General features: G+C 51.6%; 1 protein-coding gene across 1 annotated transcript in view; it reads left to right on the top strand.

Annotated features, from left to right (window-relative positions):
• Positions 1-4739, top strand: part of ATOH8 (atonal bHLH transcription factor 8) — a 35071-nt gene extending 30332 nt beyond the window's left edge. Inside the window, exon 3 of the mRNA XM_022556063.3 lies at positions 2934-4739. Within this exon, the coding sequence (XP_022411771.1) occupies positions 2934-2939 (6 nt within the window). The 3' untranslated portion in view covers positions 2940-4739. The remainder of the gene's footprint in view (positions 1-2933) is intronic.
• The last annotated feature ends 12295 nt before the right edge of the window (positions 4740-17034 follow it).

Raw genomic sequence — 17034 nt, 5'->3', positions numbered from 1 at the left:
AGAGTCTGAGAGCCGACTGAGGGCTTGGGGCTGGGCCCGGCCAGGCGGCCGCCTTTACAGGGCAGCCAGTGGGATGGCTTCAGCTGCCCCAGCCTTCCGTGCCTTCCCTGACCGCAGGCAGACTGAACAAGGGAGGAACTCCGGGCCAGTCCTCGGCAGGGCCCGCCCAGGCAGCCAGCGCCGGGATGACGCGGCTGTAAATCACCCCGTGGACCACAGACCCAGTGCCATCCCCACGGGTTTCCTTTCCGCTTCTTAATCCTCCTCAGACTCGGTAACAAAAAGCAGATTCCTGCTGGGGCCAGCCACGCACCATGGGCTCGGAGAATGTGAGCCTGGATTCACCACATCAAGATGCTACCTCCTCTCACTTTTCCTTTTCCCCTTCTTAGCCTCTGTTAGCTGGAGGACACTCCCTCCTCCTGGCTGGGCTCCCTCGCCCTCCCTGGACCCCACTTCCAGCCTTGCCCCGGCCTCGCACCTTGGCTGCCTGCCCAGCGCCGCCCAGGCCTGAGGCTCACTAGGGCCTGTGGTTAGCAGCCCCTCCAGCCTCGTGGTTTGGCTGCAGCCCGGCTCCCCGAGCCTCCCTTTCAGCAGGAGCAGGCTCTTTGTGGTAGAATAAACACTGCCGATCTGGATTCAAATCGTGGTGCTGCCAACTCGTAGCACTTACCTCTGAGCTGGGGACGTGAGAAGCTCCCTGGCATGTCAGAGGTGCCTGACAGATGTTTTGCTTCAAAAATAAGTGCTTAGCTGTTTGTTCAGGGTTGTGGCAGGAAACGGGAGAGAAGGATTTGGAACTGCGGTATTAGGGGTGTGCTGTGCCCAGTTAGCGGATGGCTGTTATTCTCCTGCGTCTTCTGGGTGGACTGGGAGCCCCTGAAGAGCCTCCCCACCAGCTCTGACCTCCCCCCAAGCTAAAGCCCGGCAGCCCCAGGACCTTTTTGCATCTCCTGTCCCTGCCTGTAGCAAATCACGCCCTCTGGTCAGTTTTCTCATGAGCAACACCAAGTTCAGCTGCCAGTGTGAAGGACTGCTAGGGACTGAAAGACCGTCTAACCTAGGGGTTTCCCAGTTTGCCCCAGAGCACCTGGGTTCTCACAGCCATCCCAGGCTCCACATTGGAAGGCAGACTGTAGACTCTGGGCTCCCCTCTCTCTGTGTCCCCTGTAGTCTCCCGATCCAAATAGACTAGAACCGTGTTCATCTGTTTTCTGGGTTCGAATTCCCAGGTCAGACTTCATTTCTACTACAGCTGAGGACTCTGTCCTCTTATAGATGAAGACACTGTCATTTTATAGATGAGAGCACTGAGGCCCAGCTGGCGGGGGCATGGACTGCACCTAGAGTCAGCCTCTTGGCTGCCGGTGTAGTGTCTTGTCTGAAGGGTGTAGGGCAGCGGTCCCCAACCTTTCTGGCACCAGGGCCCGGTTTCGCGGAAGACGGTTTTTCCACGGGCCGTGGGGGAGGGGAGGGTTCAGGCGGTGATGGGAGCGACGGGCAGCGCCTCCTGCTGCGCAGCCTGGTTCCTAACAGGCCGCAGACCGGTACAGGGGTCCCGGGGGCTGGGGACCCCTGGTGTAGGGAGAAGGAGGTAAGGATGCCATTCCCGTGGGGGGACGGGGCTGACTCTGATATCCCTCAGAGGCGTGACCTGGGGGACTGTGGTATCAGGACCAGGGGTCCCTGAGCTTCCTCTACAACCCCGCCCATCCCCCAAACCAGCAAAATCAGCAGTGGCTCTGAAATGCAGCAAGGTAGGGGTGGGGAGTAAGGGAACGATGTGGGCTCTGGCAGCAGCCAGTCCTGGGTCCAGATGCTGGCTCCATCCCTTACCGAACCTTTCAAGATTCAGTCCCTGCCTGGGCCATAAGAGTCCCTCCCGAGCCCCTCCCCGGGCAGCTGCGAGGATCGAGTAACAGGAGGTGCCATGGGTGCCAGCACCTGGTACAGGTCGGCCTTCTGGAGTCAGGACCAGTAGGGGCTACTTCTGACCATTGGTTGTTTTTCGTTTGTTTGTCTCTTGGCTTTTAAAAAATTTTTATTTATTTAATTTTTATTTTTGGCTGCGTTGGGTCTTTGTTGCTGCGCACGGGCTTTCTCTAGTTGTGGCGGGCGGGGGCTACTCTTCCTTGCGGTGCGCGGGCTTCTCATTGCGGTGGTGTCTCTTGTGGATTCTCATTGCGGTGGCTTCTCTTGTTGCGGAGCCCGGGCTCTAGGCACATGGGCTTCAGTAGCTGTGGCTCGTGGGCTCTAGGCTTGTGGGCTTCAGTAGTTGTGGCGCACGGGCTTAGTTGCTCCGCGGCATGTGGGATCTTCCGGGACCAGGGCTCGAACCCGTGTCCTCTGCGTTGGCAGGCGGATCCGTAACCACTACGCCACGGGGGAAGCCCTTCTTTTTGTTTGTTTGCTTGTTTATTGAGGTATGGTTGATTTACAATATTATATTAGTTTCAGGTATATAATATAGGGATTCAAAATTTTTATAGATTATATTCCACTTAAAGTTAGTGTAAAATATTGGCTATAATGCCTGTGCTATACAATATATCCTTTTAGCTTATTTATTTTATTTTTTGTTTGTTTATTTTTAGTTTTAAAAAACATTTATTTATTTATTTGGCTGTGCCGGGTCTTAGCTGCCGTTTCTTAATTTTTTTAGTTTATTTTTTTATATTGGAGTATATTTGATTTATAATGTTGTGTTAGTTTCAGGTGTACAGCAAAGTGATTCAGTTTTATATATAGATATATACAGATATCTATTTTTTTTCAGATTCTTTTCCCATATAGGCTATGACAGAGCATTGAGTAGAGTTCCCGGTGCTCTACAGTAGGTCCTTGTTGATTATCTATTTTAGATACAGTAGTGTGTATATGTTAATCCCAACCTCCTAGTTTATTCCTCTCCTCCCATTGGTTGTTTCTTTCAGGAGTGACCGGCCATGGGCTTGTCCAAGGACGCTGCTGTGGGCCCTCTTTCCAGTCAAGCTTGAGGAGAAGGTGAGCTCGCCAAGTCCAGCCTTGTCGTCCTCTCTAAGTTGCCACCGGATGCTCAGACCGCCACCTCTCAGGACAGAAGCTTGCCTGCTCCCCTCTCGCCCTCTCCCCCGCCCCACCCCGCAACCACTCCACAGTGACTTTGCACTTTGCTCTCTGCCTGGTGGGACGGGGAGAGCAAAGCCTTCCCCTTGCCCGGGCCTGAGGCCCACCGTCTGGCTGCAGAAATTCATTGCCAAAGATTCGACAGAGACACTGAACAAAATGGGGTGAGAAGACCCCATAGTGAAAAGCCACACTGTTGCTCTGTGATGTTTACTCCTCCTGTTGCCCGGGTCCCATCTCACGCCAAAGACGAGTCAGCAGTTCCACTAGGAACTCGTGGAAAGGATGGACGTTTGGTGACTGTTGGAAGCGCTTTGACCCTCTGACCCGGAACTCCCTTTCTACAGCTGGGCCCCGAGCTGGCTGGACGCAGATAAGCCTTCTGTCTTATCTGTGATAGGGAGGCTGTGACAGGGAGGCTGGGGTCGCCTGTGGGGTGAGATCTGAGATCCTGGCCCCCCTCTCCTTCCCTCTGGCTGCCCAGGCCTCTGACCCTGATTTTCCCATGTTCCCTGGGCCCAGGCTCCTTCTTGGGCCCTAAGCATCGTGAGAAGTGAATGGGAGGGTGGGGGGCAATACTGACCACCCGTACCTCACCCCAGGGACTTGCCCCAAGCTGACCCCCAGCCGGTCCAGCCAGCCACTCCTTGCCAGGGGCCCGCCCTCCTGACTGGGCACACAAGATGGCGCCCTGCCTGGGGGCTGGCGGGCTGTGATGGTTGTGCAGGGGGGCAGGGGGAGGAAGGGACCAGGGGAATGGGCCAGTATGTGGGGAGGCGGGCATGTTCAAAGTCAAGGCCTGTTCCTTCCTTGTGCACAAGGCCAAAGCTGTTCACGTCTGTGCTCAACCATCTGCTTCAAATTGAAGTAAAAGCCCCAACGTGTAAAGAAAACACTTGCTTGTGTTGATGGACTCTGTGGGCGACCAGGACTTTGGCCGGTCAGTTGGAGAGGGTTGTGGGGGGAGGGAGAGGTTGAGAACCCTTCGGGAAGTGAGCTGTGTGTGTGTGTGTAAGGGAGTGGGGCCCTCGCCATGGCCTCGGCCTGGACTAGTGACCAGGAGGCCAGGTCAGGAACATGTGAGGAGCGTTCTCGGCTTCGTGCCTCGTTCACTCCAGACTGTGAGTTTATAAGGTGGGGACTGAATTTTTAATCCCATTGTACAGATGAGGAACCTGAGGCGGGGAGGAGACAGGGCCAGGCAGTGACAGAAAGAGTTCTCACATCAGGGCGGCCTCACTCCACTGCCTGTGCTCTTAGCGCCACTCCAGCCCCATAGGCCAGCTCGTGCCCGAAGTCTTTGTGTGGCCTTGGCCTAAGATGGGGCAATAATGGTTCAGTGGGGTTGGAGGAGGGTTAATAAGAGGACAAGGAAAGGACTGTCAGGCCAGAGGGCTGTGTAGGAGGGGCAGGGCTGCCCCAGGAGAGGGGAGGTGATGAGGGAAGGAGGCTGTGCCCTTGCAGAATACACACCTGTCCCATGGTTCCGCCCAGTGTCACCCTCTCTTGTCTACTCCCGGGCTCCTGGGCTGGGGCTGCAGTGTCTGCACCTCCTCTTGCACCAGTGTTTTCCAGACATGGCTCTGGCCAAGGACCGAGCTGTGTGGGCTGGTCCTGGATCTGGGGCAGAAGCAGGGGCCACAGGCTGCTCATGGAGCTCCTCAGAGCAACAGTGCCCTGGAAACAGGCCAGGTAGAGTGGGCTTGGAGTGGGGAGCGGGGGGAGGTGGTCACAGTCACCCCAGGCCTCTAGGCACAGATGACAGACTCACTCTTGTGTCCCTCTGAGCCTCTGAGTAACACTGGTGGCATTTCCTAGGGAAGCAGGAAATGTGGACCAACCTGCATCAAACTTGTTGACAGAAGAGGACCCTGTTACTAACGGTTTGGGGAGATACCCCCATCCTGCTGACAAGGGAGCAGACCCGTGGCCTTTCTACCCAGAAACAATACTGGCCTCTACTCCCCACCCCTCTCCTGCTCAAGGCCTTCATTGCGGACTTCCCTTCCATTCCGAAGCACCTGTTGATCGTCCGCTGCACGGCAGACTCTGAGCTGGGTATCAGGAGTAGAGAGATGGAGCCCACGCAGTGTCTTCATGGAGCTCAGAGTTCCGAACAGAAGGTGGGACGGACAGATAGGCAAGCAAATAACTGTGATACAGTTGGATGACTAAGGTGTTGTTGGAAGTTTCGGGAAAGAAAAAGGTAACTCTCCCTGGGGAGGTATCATGAAGGGCTATCCTAGAAAGGAGCTATGTGGGTTGGGTCATGAAGGATGAATAGAAGTTTTCTGAGCAGAGGAAAGGAAGAAGGACTTTATATGCAGAGAAGTATTCAGCCCTCGAAAGACATTGGAATCACCCGAGGAGATTTTAAAATACGGACATAAAGTATTAATACCAAAGTTCCATCTCTAGAAATTCTGCTATATTGGTCTGGAGTGTGGTCTGGGCATTTGGGATTTTTAAAAGCTCCCCAAGTGATTCCAATGTGCAGGCAAGGTTGAGAGCTACTGGTTGAAGTGGGCTGAGATCTCTGACAAGTGATTTAGAATCACTGATATGGGATACAAGCTGTGCCAAAAATGTACAGGGATATGTGTGTGTGTGTGTGTGTGTGTGTGCGCGCGCGCACGCGCGTATACAAATAGACAAGCTAATAATTGTGATACCGTCAGACCACGGCATGAACGTACGCACACAGGTATGTGTGTATATGAGTGATTGAAAGTCCACGCTTTTCTTTCCTTTTTCAGCTTCTCTCCCAGTACAGCAGCTTGTGTTCTTGTGCACACACAGGTACACACACACACTCCTTCTTGTGTGCATAGGCACACCCAGATACCCACTGTGTACATTCCCAGGGAAGGGAAATCCATTTCACATGGATTCAGATTTCGTCGGCAGCCTTCTCAACAGTTTGTGTAAACAACCATGCAAGAGGGCCCTCACCAAACGAAAAGTTATGAAGAACCACCCTCATGGGGCCTTGACAGCGCCTGTCCTGGTGCAGCCGAGGGTGTGGTCACAGGGCCCCTGCAGATTTGTTTGCACACACACCCTCTGTGCTCCGTTGTTTGCTCTGGGTCCTGGCTCCACGTGCCGGGCATGGCTCATCAGACACCAGCCACAGAGGGAGGGTATCCATGTTGGAGGCCACGTGTGTACACACGTGTCTGCACCTCTGGTGCATGCCTGGTTCCTGCAGCATGCTTGCTTCCTGCTCTCCAAAGGACAAAACCGCAAAGAATGGCTCTGCGAGTCGGAGATCTCCCCAGCTCAAGGCTGAGCCTTCCAAGACTCCTCAAAAACTCCGTGCACACGGGCTGCCCGCTGCTTCCCAGTTCGGCCTCGGACAATGCCAGTAGAGAGGTGTGACTTCTGGGGAGGGCCTTCCATGCGTCCCTGGGCCCCTTTTTGGTCTCACAGCGTGGCCAGGGCCCCGGTGGATTCTGTCACCCCACACTGTCCTTCCTCCCGGCCCCATGGCCCACTGCGCTGTCCTGGACCTCCTCCTTCCCCCGCCCCCCTCCACCTCACCTTGTCCTGTGCTGTCCTATTTCTTTTCCTGATCCCTCCCACCCATCTCCCCTTCCTTCCAAGCCAGTGAGAGAGGCAGGAGCCGGCAGGTCTCAGGGGCTGGGAACTGGGTAGCAGAGCCGTGAGCAGGGACCGTGTAGGGAGCTGAGGTGCAGACAGGGCTCCTTTGTGCCCGAGATACAGGGCAGAGACCTGGGTACCGCTAATTAGGCTGAGCCGTACTGTAAGGCAGCCAGGGCAGGCCTGCTAGGGGCCTGGAGCAGGGGTTGCACTTGCCTCCCACCTTCCACACTGCTTCCGGGGCTAAAAGGGACTGTTGCCAGCAGCCCGGCTGACAAATAGCCTGGCCTTCTCAAAGCAAGACTCAGACATCTCCATCGTGTTTCCTTCAGCGGATTTGTGTTGCCATTCTCCCTCTGTCTCTCTGCCACCTGCACAGCTGCTCTCTGTTTTCAGGCTCCAGGACGACAGGAAGGCATGGAGGAGACCCTGCCTAGGCGAGGGGTGGAGAGGAGGGGGCGGCTGGCTTGGCCCTTTGCCCCAGGGTCCTCACCTTCTCACGGGTCCCCTCTGGTCCCCTGGACCCCAGACAAGCTACGTCTGCCTCCCTGAAGCCAGGCACTCCAAGGAACTTGGATTCATAAATAACGACTTTGTTTTACGGCTATGCGGGCATGTGTCTAATCTCCACATGGCGCTATGAATTCCTAGAGGGCAAAGATTAGGTCAAATACATCTCCAAATCCTTGAAAAGGCCTTGCAAAATGTATATATTGGTTTCTTTGTTGAATGAATGGATAAAAATGAAAAATATGGTAAGTCACGCATGTATTTTCTTCCTTCCGCAAATAACTACCAAGCAGCTAATTTATTCAAGACCCTGAGAGACTCGGGCACAGGCCTTTGCCAAGGCTTCAAAGAGGCTCAAAGGGAGAAAGTCCAGAGCAGAGTGGAGCCCAGGCTGGGGGCTTTTTGCTCTTTCTGTGGCTGAGCCTTTGAGAACTGTGCTCCTGCAAAGAGGAGAGCTTCATAGCACCTGCACCTGGCATGCAGTAGGTGCTGAATAAACATTTATTGAAGGTGTGTGGATGAATGAATGAATGAACGCTGCCCCACCCTCATGCCCCTCCTCAGACATCTCTAATCGATGGTGGCTCTTTTTCTGCCTGGTCCCTGAAGCTGCCCGAGTTCAGGACAGTGCTTCAGGCAGTCACTATTAATCCATTGAAGAGATGTGCTCTCTTGGCCATCTTGGTCTCAGGGCCATCCTGTGGTAAGTGGTAGGTGGGGACACCCTCAGACCAGCCTCCTGGGGCACCATCAGGATGATATGACTGAGGATATGTGAGGAGGTCGCCTTCCTTATGCCCATAGGGCTATGCGGCCACCTCCTGGCTGGCCTTCCACTTTCTGATCTATTCCCTGCCGCCCCTTCCTCCTGCTGATGGAGGTGGTTCCTGAAGCTCCTGCCCTGGGCCCATCGCCTCCAGGCAAAGTCCAGTCTCCTTAGCTACCTATAGGACTTGTCACGGATGGTCACATCCCCTCCCCCAGTGACTCCAATGCCTCCCCAGACTCAGTGACCTCCAGTTTGGGCAACTAAGGATGCCGGCTGAATCCTATCCCCAGGTGTTAACAGCCCTTCTTTCTTAATCATGTCTCAATTCCCTTTCCTCTGGCTGCCCACAAGACAAGATTCTTTCTGGACCCTCGTGTTTACTGCAATGGAAACAGTTCCTGTTTAATCTAACTTTCCTCTGGATTGCATCCACCCAGGCCCCTGGTTCCCTAGGGGAAATCTAGTTTCTCAATCCCAGAACCTGGACAGGCAGAGAGGCCCTGCTTAACCCGACAGCAATGGCCTGGGTACATGTCCTCCTATCCTAAGGACTCGTCTTTCCTGTTCGTATATATTAATCAGAACATCACTTCGCTGCCCCATCTTCATTGAGAAGCCAGCATTGCCCCAGATCTCTGAGGATTCTTGAGGGGCTCACATCCCATGGTTATCTCTGCTTTGATCTAATTATCTCTCTCTCAATCGCCTCCTATGGCTGATGCCTTCTCTTTACTCTGCTTTAGTTCAAGGGAACACAGCCACTTTCCCTTGATTTCCCCAAAACATCACTCACACAAGGCAGTTGTGTATAGAGGAATTATTTTTCTCCTTCCTGATGATTTTTTAAAATGTTTACACTCACAGAAAACCAAATAAGACCTTGCCTTTTTCTTCCCAATTTATTTAGCTGATTTCATGTATTTTTGACAGGTTCATCATGTTTCCGGCAGTTATAAATATTTTCCCCTCTGGCTTCACTCTGACACTACATTTCTGGGCTGTGACTCACCGAAGTTGTCCCACAGCTGGGGCTTGAATCCAGTCTTTTTTCTTCAATTTAACATCTCCCTACCCAACCCCAGGTCACCACCAAATCCCAGCCTGAAAACAGGAGACTATAAAATACGATGCCCAGTGGAAAGGTCACAAGCAAATATGACAGCTGGCCGGGCAGCTCACCCACACTCAGCTGAGCAGGCATCCAGGGTCTTGCCTCTGGGAGGAGAGATGCATGACCTGGAGAGATGCACATTCCTTTCCCCAGGCTCTCCTATAACCAAGGGCAGCTGACTGGTAATACCATGGGGAGGAGGGGACAGGACAGAGCCTGCCCCCTCCCCCAAGAGGCAAGCAGGGCCCTGAACTTAGCCCCGTGCCAAGCCCATACCCCAAACCACATTCAAAGCCATCTGGCCCACAGACAACATACATGAGTTCCTCCTCCGGGACTTCATTTCCATCCCCACAACCAGAAGTTTCTAGAGAATTTTCCTCTTGCAGGCACACATATGCATGCAACTCACACACATTTTTTTTTTTTTTTTTAATAAAGAACTCAAAACCCTTCCAAGTCCCAGGAAATAAATTTCTATTTTTGGAGAAGAAAATAGAACAAAAAAATCAAGCTTCGGGTATGCTTTGGGATAGCTATGCTATGCTTTATTTTCTGAATAAAAATCAGGACAAAGGGTTTGACAAAGATTTTAGTGCCTCCTTCAGGTGTGAGAGGCAGCCTAGGAAGTCAAATGTTGTAACTTCAGGGGCAGATCAAAGATTAATAGGGGGACTTCCCTGGTGGGGCAGGGGTTAAGAATCCATCTACCAGTGCAGGGGACATGGGTTCCATCCCTGGTCCGGGAAGATCCCACATGCCGCGAAGCAACTAAGCCCGTGCGCAACAACTTCTGAGCCCACGTGCTGCAACTACTGAAGCCCGTGCGCCTAGAGCCCGTGTTCCGCAGCAAGAGAAGGCACCACAGTGAGAAGCCCGCGCACTACAACAAAGAGTAGCCCCCGCTCGCCTCAACTAGAGAAAGCCTGCGCACAGCAACGAAGACCCAGCGCAGCCAAAAATAAATTAAAAAAAAAAAAAAAGATGTATAGGCTCTCTAAGAACAAAGTGTTCAGTGATCCTCTCCACTGGGAACCATAGCTAATATTTCCCCTTCATAAAGGCTCTGAAAAGTCCTGCACAAGGAAAACCCATTTAAATTTTTTTAAATTTATTTTTTATTGAGTGAAAGATTCTTTAAATTCTACAGTGCTTTACAATTTTCAAAAGTTTTACACACATGATTTCATATAATCCCACATAACAACCCTTTTTAAAAAATATATTTAATTAAAAATTATTTCTTTAAAAATTTTTTAAATTAAAAAAATTTTTTATTAAAAAAAAATTTAATCCCCTACTCCTGTACTGCCCCACCATTTAAATTTGAGGACACAGTGTCTCCCAAAGTTGTTTGGGCACTTACTCTTTAAAAAAAGTTTTTTATCGTGGTAAAATGTATGACATAATATTTATCATTTAAATCATTTTAAGTACACAGTTCTGTGGCATTAAATATAGTCACAATGTTGTGTAAACATCACCACTATCTATACCCCAGACTGTTTCATCATCCCCAACAAAAACTCTGTACCCATTCAACAACAACTCCCCCTTTCCCGCCTCTCCCACTACACCCCTGGTAAACTCAATTCTACTTTCCGTCTCTATGAATTTGCCTCTTCTTAGTACCTCATGTAAGTGGAATCATACAATATTTGTCCTTCTGTGTCTGGCTTATTTCACTAAGCATAAGATTTTCAAGGTCTATCCATGCTGAAGCGTGTATCAGAACTTCATTCTTTTTTTATGGCTGAATAATGTTCCGTTGCATGTGTGTGCTACATTTGGTTTACCCATTCATCTGTTGATGCAGGGCATTTATTCTTTTTTTCATGCCCCAGTCTCTCACTGGACACCATGTGGGGAGGTCCATGGAACACAGTTTGGGGACTGCTGGTTAATGGGGATTTTGGATGGGCCAGGATTTCCTTACCCACATGGCTGCCCCAGGCACTGCCAGAGGCGCTCTGATCGGCTCAGTCTCGAAACTGAAGGCAGAGGCTGAAGCCCTAAGAGGTGAAGCTGTCTGCGAAGGACCCGGCAGCGGTGATCAGTGATCAGCGCTGGGGGAAAGCCAGGAAGAGCCCTGTCCTCCAACCCTCACAGGATGGTGGCTGTGCTGAGGAGACCTGCTGGGATGACTGACAGCGCCGTGCCGGTGACATCTGTCAGGGCGGCCTCCCTTGGCTTTGATGACAGGACTGGACCAGAGCCAAGCCTGAGGGAGGCCCCAGCCCCCTTTTGGCAGCCTCACAGGTGCACCCTGTCCTGCTCCTCAGGGAGCTGGACAGACTATTCCGAACCACTGCCCTCCCCACGGGCACTGGGAGTCAGCACTTCCCACGGGCACCGGGAGCCAGCACTTCCCACGGGCACCGGGAGCCAGCACTTCCCACGGGCAGACCTGCTGGGGCAAAGTGCGTGCCCTCTGTGCTCACCCCCCTCCAGAAGGCCTTCTGCTGTGCATTCTTCTCCCAAGATCAGGGATCTGGGAAATGCAAGGGAGGAAACACCCAGAACCAAGCCCCTTGTGACTGGGGGGAGAACACGCGGTCCTCTGGGAACCTGGGGGCCTGGGGTCAGCTTGGCCAGACCTTCAACTCCCCGTGTGACCCGTCTTGAGTAGACAAGTAGACAGTGGCTCTGTGACCTCCAAGGTCCCTTCGCAGCTGATTTCCATCCTGGGTTCCACACTGCCTTGTCCTGCCTGCATTTCTGAGTTCAAGGCTCAGATTACAGCTCCCCACATGGGCTCTCCCACCACCCGGACGCTGAGTTTCTTCCTCCGTCTCGCTAGAACAGCTGTATTTCTCCTGAGGGATTACCTTTTGAACCAGAGAATTATTTGAAGGAGCAGATACCTTCCAGAGTTGTTAAACAAAAACCAACAGAGCATCTTTAGAGAAATTACAAATAAACAAGTGGTCATCCTTCTAATCTGGGTACAGCTCACCTCCCCAGACCCCCAGACTGCTGACCTGCTGCCTCAATGAAAGGTCCTTTAACCTTTGTCCAAACTCCACATGCCTCGGGCCTCTCAGGACACCCACTTTCCCCCTTCTGGCACTGTTGCTTGCCTCTCCATCTATGTTTCTGCCTTGGTTGTGGGCTCCTGGAGGACAGAGAGTAGGTCTATCTGTCTACACATTGCAGGACAGTCCTAGGCCCTGTGGCCTCGATGTACAGCACTGCTGGCCTGGGCTGGGAGGGCTCCTGGGGTTTCCTTGCCCTGGTGAGGGGCTGCAGGGTGAGCCCAGAGGGTCCTGCCCATCCCTCTTCAGCCCAGGTTGTCCTGCAGAGCCCAGCAGAGATTCAGGCAAGGGAGAAAGTATTAAACAGGATGAGCGTCCTCAGCATGAAATAAACAAGGAGCGGACGCCAGACGGAACACACAGGGAGTGGAACCCCGGGAGTACCTGAGCTTCTCCAGCCCGAAGGTATTTGGAGGATTGAAGTGAAATTGACTTGCCCACAGGCTGAGGTGCAGGGTGTTCGTCCCTCCCAGGGCCTGTCTGCCCTTCCCTCTAGGTCCTGAGCCCACTGAGACTCACCTTCTCACAGACCTGTAGCCGCCTCTCCCACCTAGGCCAGGCTGTTCCCAGGGTCTTCCCCCCACCCCGCTCACAGAGCCCGCTCCGGCTGGGAGCCAGGCCTCTGCTCTGCTCCCCATTGGCTTCTGACGTCTCCTGCTTTCCCCTCCCCAGCCTCCTTTCCTCAGTACATGGATTCAGGTGGCAGCCACATTTCCCAGGCACCCCCTGGCCTGCAGTTTGTCACAGGTGCCAGGGGCCCTGAGGCTGGTTCTCAGCCCCTCTGCTCACTGGCTGTGTGACCCAGGGCAAATACCTCCCCTCTCTGAACCTCAGTTTCTCCATTTGTAAAATATGTGGTTTGAGGACATGACGACTAAAGCCTCTTCCAGCTATATAGCTCTCTCTCTCCAGAAAATATCACTCAGCACCAGGCTGAGTTAAAAATCTGTTTCATCTCTATTTTAAATTCACCATTTTCAGCCTGCCCTGCCCCACCAGGCATCACCCACAGCAGGAAGGGAGAGGCATTTCATTCCATCTGCTTTTCTCACTCAGGACTGGCCTCCGCTGGCCTGGCCTCTCCCCAGGCACCCGGGCTCCTCCCAGGGCTGTGGCCTTCCTCTGGCCGGGCTCTCGGTCAGGGACTCATTTCCTCCTCCAGGCATGAGCACTTTTCCGAGGAGCCAGTGCTTGTCCTGGCGGCCTGGATGCTTCCTTAGAGGCAGGACCTGGATCAGGCCCCGCCCGGCAGCTTGGCAAGCACCGACTTGCTGCTGATGGGACTTAATTAACGCGGGGATCCGCTTTCCTCCCGGCCCTGGGCGAGAGGCGCCCTTCTCGGAGCTCAAGGACACAGGGCACTCCATTGTTCTCTGGAGCCTGCCAGCTGCCCCTGCAGCCCCTCATCAGGCTGCTCAACTGCTGCCTCTTGATCCCCTCTGCTCTCGGGGTTCTTTCCACTTCCCTTCCTGAGGGGCTTGTACAAGTGCCCACGCTCAGTGACTCAAGTCCTCCGTCAGGGCTGGACCAGCCCGTCTCCTTCAGGATGCTGGTCCTTAGGTCCTCATCAGACTTGATCTGTCAGCCAGCACATTTGACACAGCCCATCCGCCCTCCCTGAAGTGGAGCCCGGTCTCCCTGGGCTGCTCTCTACCTTTCTCGTTGCTGTCCTCAGCCTCCTTTGCTTGTTGGGATGCCCTGCGGCCTGGTCCTCAGTCCCCACAATCTCCCCCTCCTCCCTCCCTCAGGGCCGCATGCCCTTTGTAGGCTGTTGACTTCCAAATTCCTATCTGCATCCCAGAGATGGCTAGATCCCTCTCAGAGTAAAACCGAGTCCTTGCAGTGGCCTCCAAGGCCTGTACCACCCGTACCTCTATCTGGTTCTTGGACACACCAGACCCATTCTGCCTCTTGGCCTTTGCGTCGGCCGTTCCCCCACCTGGAATGCTCCACTCTTGAATATCCCCATGACTTGTTCCCTCCCCTTCTTCAGTTCGTTGATCAGATGCCACCTTCTCAGTGAGGCCTTTCGTGATCACTCTGTTTCAGAGTGCAACCCTCTTCCCCCCACCCCACATACTCCACTTCCCCTAGCATTCTCTCCGTCTTTCTTCCCTGTTGTATTTTTCTCCATGCTACGTCTTTTAAATGTATCTGGTTTTTAAATTGATTCCTCCCTCTGCAAGATAAACTCGATGGGATCGCGGATGTGTGTTTGTTTTATTCATTGTATTCCTAGTGACTGGTACATGACATTTAATCAACAAATGTTTGTTGAACAAATAGGTGGGTGTTTCAGTAGATGTCCTAGTACATGTATCTTCATGTTATGGGTTTTTCACTTCTGTAGAGGAGATCCTGGAAGTGAGGTTGTTCTAAAAAATGTACATATAGATTTGTTTTTATTTTTCATAATCAACTCTAGATTACTTGCCCAAGAGGCTGTAGCAATTCATGCCCACTGCCCTGCTTGTGCTGTATGTTTTCGCTCTTGAATGTGCGATGTCAGCGTGCTGGAGGCGGGGGAAGGCATCTCATTGTTTTAATTTTCATTTTCCTGACTGATTAGAGAAGAACATGCTTCTTATTTACTGACCTCATGAATTTTTATTTCTATGAATTGTCTCTTTTATAGTCTTTGCTCCCCTTTTTTGTTGTTGTTGTTGGGGGGAGAGGTTTACCTTTTCTAATAAGTTTGTAGAGGGAATCCTCATTTCTTAAAAGAAAATCCCATACAATTCTGATACTTATGGAGGTTCTGGAGTGATTGGTCTAGAGTGAACATCTTCCTGGTTTGCCACTTCCTGACATGCTCTGGGGTCCCCTGTGCATTTTGGAATTAAAGATGTTTTAAAGTTTTTTTCTTGTTGGTTCTTTGTCTCTTCTACAATGTACTCGTGTTAGTTTTAAAAAAAAGATATTAAAAAAAATCATAGGAAAATCCTTGTGTTGTATTGCCAAGTGGAAAAAACATTTATAATTAGGATGTACTTTTTGATGACAGCTACATAAAAAGGCTCTCTGTATATAGAAACTCTAGCAGTGAATCAGCCAAAGTGAAAAGGGGGGGGGATTATGGATAATTTTTCCCTACTATGGGAGACAGGCAAGTGGGGGAAGAGGGGGTGGTGCTGAATCCCCAGCGGAGAAGGATAAGCTGTTGGAATCACGGCACTTGGCCTACTCTCTCCTCTGGGCCTTGGCAGACATCACCAATCAATCACTTCAGTGGTTCCTCCTAAGCCCAGACTTAGCCTTAGAACCTTTCTCAACCCAGGAGTACAGGGAACTACTAGTCATAGATCAGAGCTGGCAGGCAAGATTAAACCCATTCACCCATTCTTGTCCAGGCGGGAGGCAGTGCAGTCAGCACCAGCCCTGCAGAGGCCTCTCTTGCTGGGGCGGTAGCATGCTCCCCGGCAGCCTCCTGGTTGCATAGGGGCTGCCAGTTGGCTGTGTCTCCCCAGAAGTGCCCTGGCTGAGGTTCCAGGGGTCTTTTCAACCTGCATTGGCTCCCATCACCCATACCAAGCCTCAGTTTCTGAAATCTCTTTTCCTCTTGCTCGCTAGGGCTCATTGGAACCGGGAACACTGTCTTCAGCCTGGATGCTTAGACTGTGACTTGGCCCAGACCCTGGCACATCCCCTCAGGCACTACACCTTGGCGGCTCCCACTTTTGGTCTGACTCTCTGTTCTGACTTTCATTCTCACGGCATGCCCCCCACCACTGATCTCATGGTCTCAGCTGCGATTTCATGCCCTGGTACTATGTCCCACTGGCACATCCTCACGGTCTAACCAGACCCATGGCCCTTCTCCTCCTGCTGCCCTGTGCTTGGCTTGTCTCTGAACTGACAGATTCTCCAGCAAGACTCATGACAGGACACCCAGGAATTTCTCACCGACATTCTTTTTAGACCAGCTGGGGGGAGGTGGGTTGATTAGAAAGGATAGGAAGAAATATTGTTTATGTCTTTTTCTATTTTGGGGAAAAATAGTAAATGATATAGAAAAATGACAGAAATGTATGAAAAAACTGCCAGTAATTCAGCCACGTGGAGATCACCACAATTATTGTGCTGGCAAAGACCCAATCACCTCTCAGCCTCCGCGCCCATTGAGATCTGCGTATATCAATTGTCTTAAATGGCATCATGCTGTTATCCAACCTGCGTTTTTCACTCGTCCATATGTCATGAGCATTTTCAAGGATGCCAATGATGAGAAACATGGTTTCCTTGCCTAGAATGTAAATTATATTCCACAGGGTCCTTTTTTCACCTGGCATATCTGCATTTTTGCTTCTTTGGAGGCAGAAACTTTACTCATGCTCCATTTCCCTCCCATAGTAACAGACCACCCACCGGGTGTCCAGCCACTACCACAAAGACAATACATCCCAGTTCCACTTGGACTGTGTTTGGTCACGTGACTGAGTTCTAGCCAATAGGGGGTGAGCAGAAGAGGAATATGTACAGTCTTTTGGATGCGTCCTGTGGTGGTTTTACACATGTTCATAAATTCTTTGACACTCCTTTCATTAAGGTGAAGCCTAATTCTCCTCTGCTTAGGTTTACGCTGTGCTTAGTGACTTGCCTTTTTTTTCCTGAATTTTTTTAATTGAATGAAAGATTCTTTAAATTCTATAGTGCTTTACAATTTTCAAAAGTTTCACACACTCGATTTCATGTAATCCCATAATAACCCTATCTTCTCCCACCCCATATTGCCCCTCCCCCATCCCTCTCCTCACTGGTAACCACTAGTTTATTCTCTATATCTGTGAGTCTGCTTCTTTTTTGTTACACTCACTAGTTTGTTGTATTTTTTAGATTCCACATATAAGTGATGTCATACAATATTTATGTCTTCCTGTATCTGACTTATGCCACATTAGCATCAC

Source organism: Delphinapterus leucas, chromosome 13 (genome assembly GCF_059928025.1).
Source record: "Delphinapterus leucas isolate spDelLeu-1000000601 "Yukka" chromosome 13, BTC_Dleu_Yukka2, whole genome shotgun sequence".
In the NCBI taxonomy this organism is placed as follows: Eukaryota; Metazoa; Chordata; class Mammalia; order Artiodactyla; family Monodontidae; genus Delphinapterus; species Delphinapterus leucas.
This window is presented reverse-complemented; position numbering and strand designations above follow the sequence as displayed.